General features: G+C 44.2%; 1 protein-coding gene across 1 annotated transcript; it reads left to right on the plus strand.

Annotated features, from left to right (window-relative positions):
• Window positions 1-64: 64 nt before the first annotated feature.
• Window positions 65-4896, plus strand: DOLK (dolichol kinase). Its single transcript, XM_030961427.1, has 2 exons — window positions 65-94; window positions 2538-4896. The coding sequence occupies exon 2, from the start codon at window positions 2636-2638 to the stop codon at window positions 4205-4207; it is 1572 nt and encodes a 523-aa protein (XP_030817287.1). The 5' UTR covers window positions 65-94; window positions 2538-2635; the 3' UTR covers window positions 4208-4896.
• The last annotated feature ends 428 nt before the right edge of the window (window positions 4897-5324 follow it).

Below are 5324 nucleotides of genomic sequence, written 5' to 3' on the forward strand. Positions count from 1 at the left end.
GTCACGTGGTGCTGCACAAGCCACGCCCCTTGGACACGCCCTCACAGCTGGGTCATGTGACAGGCGGCGCGGCAAGATGGCGGCGTCCTGCGAGGTGGGTGCGCGTTGGGCTCCGGGGCGGGGCCGCAGCTTCGCGCTGGAACCGGGAATCACCCGGGAGCGCCTCCGACACCGCCCGCGGGCGGATGGCGTTCCCAGTAGCGGAGGCTGGGCTGTGGGTATCGCGGCTGAGGGGGACAGGAGGCGGCGGCGAGCAGCGTAGAAGGCCAGGGCGCGGGCAGCCCGCGGGTTGAGGGGCGTCCACAGCGCTGCGGGGTCCTGGGGAGGAGAGGGAGCAGGCAGGGGCTGCAGCGAGGGGAGGGCTGCCGGATGTTTGGCAGCACGTCGGTGGCAAACTTCCCTGCCCTGAGCAGCCGGGATGCGGAGCCCGAGGCGGGCAGCAGACGCTCGGTGCGGGTCCCGTTCGATGATGAGAGCGGCGGGGCCGAGGAGCCTCACATTACCTGAAAGGAGGTGCGGAGGAGGGGATTGCGGCAGGCACAAGACAACGAAATAACTCAGCAGTGAAATACATCGCGTTGCAGATTGTCAGGTGTAAACCTGACAATTCAGAGCTGCTGCAGCACAGAGCTCAGGCAGGGTGAAATTCTGGCAGGGAAGTGTCCGTGCCATTGATAGCGGAGCTGCGGTGCAATCTTAGGGTTGCCAGACTGAGTAGGAGGACTCAGCCCTTGGTTGGCAGGTGGCATTTACTCTGCTTCTTCTAAAATAAGCCTTAGTGCCCAGAAACAGCAGGGAGTACAACCCAAAAACATTTATTGGTTGGAGGCAGATATTGTCCAGACCAGTTCTGTTTTATTGACTGTATGATTAATTCTTCTCCTGTTTAAAAATTAATTGCAATGACAAAAGATTACATTTGGCCTGAAGGAGCTGTGTAGCAACAGTGCATGTAATGAAGCTGTTTGGCAATCAAGTATTTCAGGCTATGTGAATAAGGCTGCCAAAATGCAATCTATCATTAATTAAGTTTTCAGTACAAAGTCATAAGTATCTAAACACTGCAGACACACTGTCTAAGGAAGTTTGACAGTACAAACTGTGATAGTTCCTCAGTAATATTGCTGTTACTTTGTCAGCTTTGTAGTCTGCTATCACCATTCAACATTGGCTGAAAACCCAAAAGAGAATTTCAAATAAACCTCTGGCCTTCCATGAGGGAGCTGGATGGGCATTGAGACTTGGGGAGAAGAATTTAGTAAGACTTTGCTGCTAATGAGCTTAAGAGTGGGCCAGAAAGGATAAAATTTCCAACAGAAATAAAGAACCTGAGACCTTCAAAGACCCCAGAAGAGGTGCCAGTGTAATGGCAGAGGTTTACATATGGCTGATTATCAAATTATATATCCAAAGAGAAATCAAGGTTGCCAGAAAGCGATAAATGCTGGTGAGAATTGCACAATGTTGTCAATGCCCACAGTTCTGTGAAGAAGATGAGATTTAACCTAACAGAGTAAATGTGCCTGTTGCTGATTATCTCAACTGCTTATCTTCCAGTCCAAAAGTTTAAAGGAAAGTTTGGTTTGCAGGGCAGCTGTCAGTGAGCTGTGAGCCTTCACTCAGAGAAGGTGAAGTGCATGATTCACTCACCTCAGTTTTGGTTTTTTTAATCATCTGTGTGTTGACATTAGCAATTGGCACATAACTGTCGGTTTAAATTGACTTTAAGAACCAAATAGCTGTGTGTGGTGGTGTCTGCAGGGGTCCCAGGATGAGGGACGAGACAAGAATCTTGACTCCATGTTTCAGAAGGCTGATTTATTATTTTATGATATATACTAAAACTATACTAAAAGAATAGAAGGAAAGATTTCATCAGAAAGCTAGCAAGGAATAGAAAGGAATGGAATGATAATAAAATGTTGTGACTGACCAGAGAGTCCAAGACAGCTGGACTGTGATTGGCCATTAATTAAAAACAACCACATGAGACCAATCAAAGATGCACCTGTTGCATTCCACAGCAGCAGATAATTATTATATAATATATAGTAATATAATATATCATATACATTATAATATATAATTATAATACTATAATAATTATATTAAATTTATATAGATATAATTATTATAGTTATATATTACATGTTATAACATATATAACATATATAATATAATATAATATAATATAATATAATATAATATAATATAATATAATATAATATAATATAATATAATATAATATAATATAATATAATATAATATAATATAATATAATATAATATAATATTTAGTTATATATAATATATATTGTTTTATATATTGTATATAAATATGTAATATGTAATATTTAGTTTAAGATATGATATGATATTATATTATAATATATTTAGTTTCTGAAGCCTCTCAGTTTCTCGGAGAAAAAGGATCCTAGCAAAAGGATTTTTTATGAAATATGTCTGTGACAGCTGTGCAAACACTTCAGCTGTCCAAGTAGTTGCTTTAATTGCTTGCTTGTTTTTTTCTTTTAATAGCAATTGCAGTAGCACGAAGGGGAATTCTTCCTAATGGACAACTGAGCACATCGGGCCTGCTGAGATTCTGCAAGCTTGAGGCAGGCTGGGCCGGTACCATGCTGGACAAGGCAGTGCTGGTGGAGTCCCTGCTGGTGTTCGGGGTGGTGCTGTCGGTGCACGCCGTGGTCTGGGACCGCTTCTCCTGGTGCGCCCTGGCCTTGGCCCTGCAGGCCTTCTACGCCCAGTTCAAATGGGACCAGCTGCTGCAGCAGGGAGGGGCCGTGTTCCAGTTCCGGGGGGCAGCCAACAGCGGCCTCCTGCCCGCCAGCATGGTCATCCCCCTGCTGGGGGTGGTGATGAAGGAGAGGTGCAGGGCTGCCGGCATCGTGTACTTCGAGCGCTTCGGTGTCGTCGTGGCCTCCACGGGAATGCTGCTGGCGCTCTTCCTGTCCGTCCTGGCGGTGGGCATCACCAAACCCGTGCCAACCAACACCTGCATCCTGACTGGTGTTGCTGGCAGCGTAATTATCTACACCATGAAACATTCCTTGACTGTCTCAGAGGTGATAGAGGTTCTAGAAGTGCTGCTCATTTTCGTCTACCTCAGTATGATCTTGCTGTACTTGTTGCCTCGGTGTTTTACTCCTGGGGAAGCGCTGCTGGTTCTTGGAGGTGTAAGTTTTGTTCTCAATCAGCTCATTAAACGCTCACTGAATGTAGTTGAGGGCAGAGGGGATCCCATTGACTTCTTCCTCCTGGTAGCAGTTGTCGGAGTTGTTCTTCTTGGTCTTTTTTTCACTGTGCTCTTCACTTTCATGGATTCGGGCACGTGGATCTCCTCCATGTTTTTCCACATGATGACAGCAGTGTTAGGCTTAGGGGTCATCATGCCTTGGCTATACCGACTGATCCACAGGAACCCTTTGTTCTGGCTGCTCCAGTTTCTGTTTCAGACACAGACAAGACTTTACCTCCTTGTGTATTGGACTTTCTTGGCTGCCTCAGCATGTGGAGTGGTTTTCTACCAGAACGCCAAGAGATCATCTGAATCTAAAAAACACCAGGCCTCGACCATAACCAGGAAATATTTCCACTTCATTGTTGTAGCTACTTATGTTCCTGGACTCATTTATGACCGCCAGCTCCTCTATGTTGCTGCAGTGCTGTGTCTGGCAGTGTTTGTCTTCTTAGAGTACGTGCGGTACTTCAGGATCAAACCTTTTGGACAAACCCTGAGGCATTTGCTCTCTCTCTTCTTGGATGAAAGAGACAGTGGACCTCTAATCTTGACTCATATTTATCTCCTCCTTGGCATGTCCCTCCCAGTGTGGTTGTTTCCCAGATCTTGTGCTCCTAAAGGCACCTTGCCCGGGGCAGGAGCACTGGTCCCCTACTCTGGGGTGTTGGCAGTGGGGGTAGGAGACACCATTGCCTCTGTTTTTGGCAGTACAATGGGGGAAATCAAATGGCCAGGAACAAAGAAGACCTTTGAAGGGACAATGACAGCTATTTTTGCCCAGATCATTGCTGTGGCTCTCATTCTGATCTTTGACAGCAGTGTGAATCTGAACTCCAGCTATGCCTGGATTCTGGCATCTGTGAGTTTGGTTTCTCTTTTGGAAGCTTACACTACTCAAATTGATAATCTGCTGTTGCCTCTCTACCTCCAGATCATGCTCATGGCATAGAAGCACTTCCAGGAACAGAGTTTTCTCCCTTCCTAGAGAAAGGTACTAGAAAATGCACTTTAATGGAAGCTCAAAGCTGATGTTTTGGTACAGCAGAGAAAATTGTTGAGAACAGAAATGAAAAAGACTTATTTAAAATAAAGGTTTTGATTTAGTCTTGTTTTTACCCATGGAAAATAGATTTATGTTCTAACAGCAACAAACATGACTGATAAAAACAGCACTTGTGCGTAATAATCCAGTTTAAGTTTCTTCTGGGTACCCAAGGGAAGCAGAGGAAGAAGAGGTAAGTCAATTAGAGAGGACAAAATAAGCAAGCAGGTCTCTCAGATGTTGCTACCTCTGTACTGTACCTTGTTTTCTGTACTGAGTCCTGTGTCTTGTGTTTGATGTGTGAACTCTCACTTCTGTATAAGCACCATGTAAAGCATGTTTGATAACAAGGGGGGGGCACAGGAACCAGGTACAAGTGTCCAGTTATGTCCAGTCCTCATCAGCAAGAGCCAAAACCACACCATGATGCACAAACACAACTCCAAAACCAGCACCTGCCACAGCTGAGTTATCCAGGGTGAAGGTTTGGGGATGTCAGACACTGCTCATTCCAGATTATACTAATAAGAACAGTGAATCTTTAGCCCTGAAGTTTGCTTCAGCAAGAAAAATGTTTTCTCTTTCTCAAGATTTAATCTCCAAATTAATTAGGAATGAATATTGGGGGTGGAAATAAGCAAAGTCACAGCTAAAACTAATTACACATTAATCCTGAAAGCAGAAAATCTGTTGAAGTCAATAAAATTTTCTACTATTACACTTTTCTACTTTTCCATTTTTTCAGCCAGATGTTTAATCAAATAATGTATAAAAATTGCTTCTACCAACAAATTGACTAAAGCTACTGAATTCTATCCATTTAATTAAAATTATAACTACAATTTTGTGGCCCAAAAACCCATTTCATTTCTATGTATGAAACCCTTCTGTATCAACATTCTCTTCTCACTGGTTTGCCCAGTGTCCATTAGAACAAAACACAAGTGTCCTTCCTGTCTCCAGTGATGTATCCATGCAGGAGTTTGTCATCCCAGGCTTCTAGTTTGCATCATGAAGTTCACTT

Source organism: Camarhynchus parvulus, chromosome 17 (assembly GCF_901933205.1).
Source record: "Camarhynchus parvulus chromosome 17, STF_HiC, whole genome shotgun sequence".
Classification (NCBI taxonomy): domain Eukaryota; kingdom Metazoa; phylum Chordata; class Aves; order Passeriformes; family Thraupidae; genus Camarhynchus; species Camarhynchus parvulus.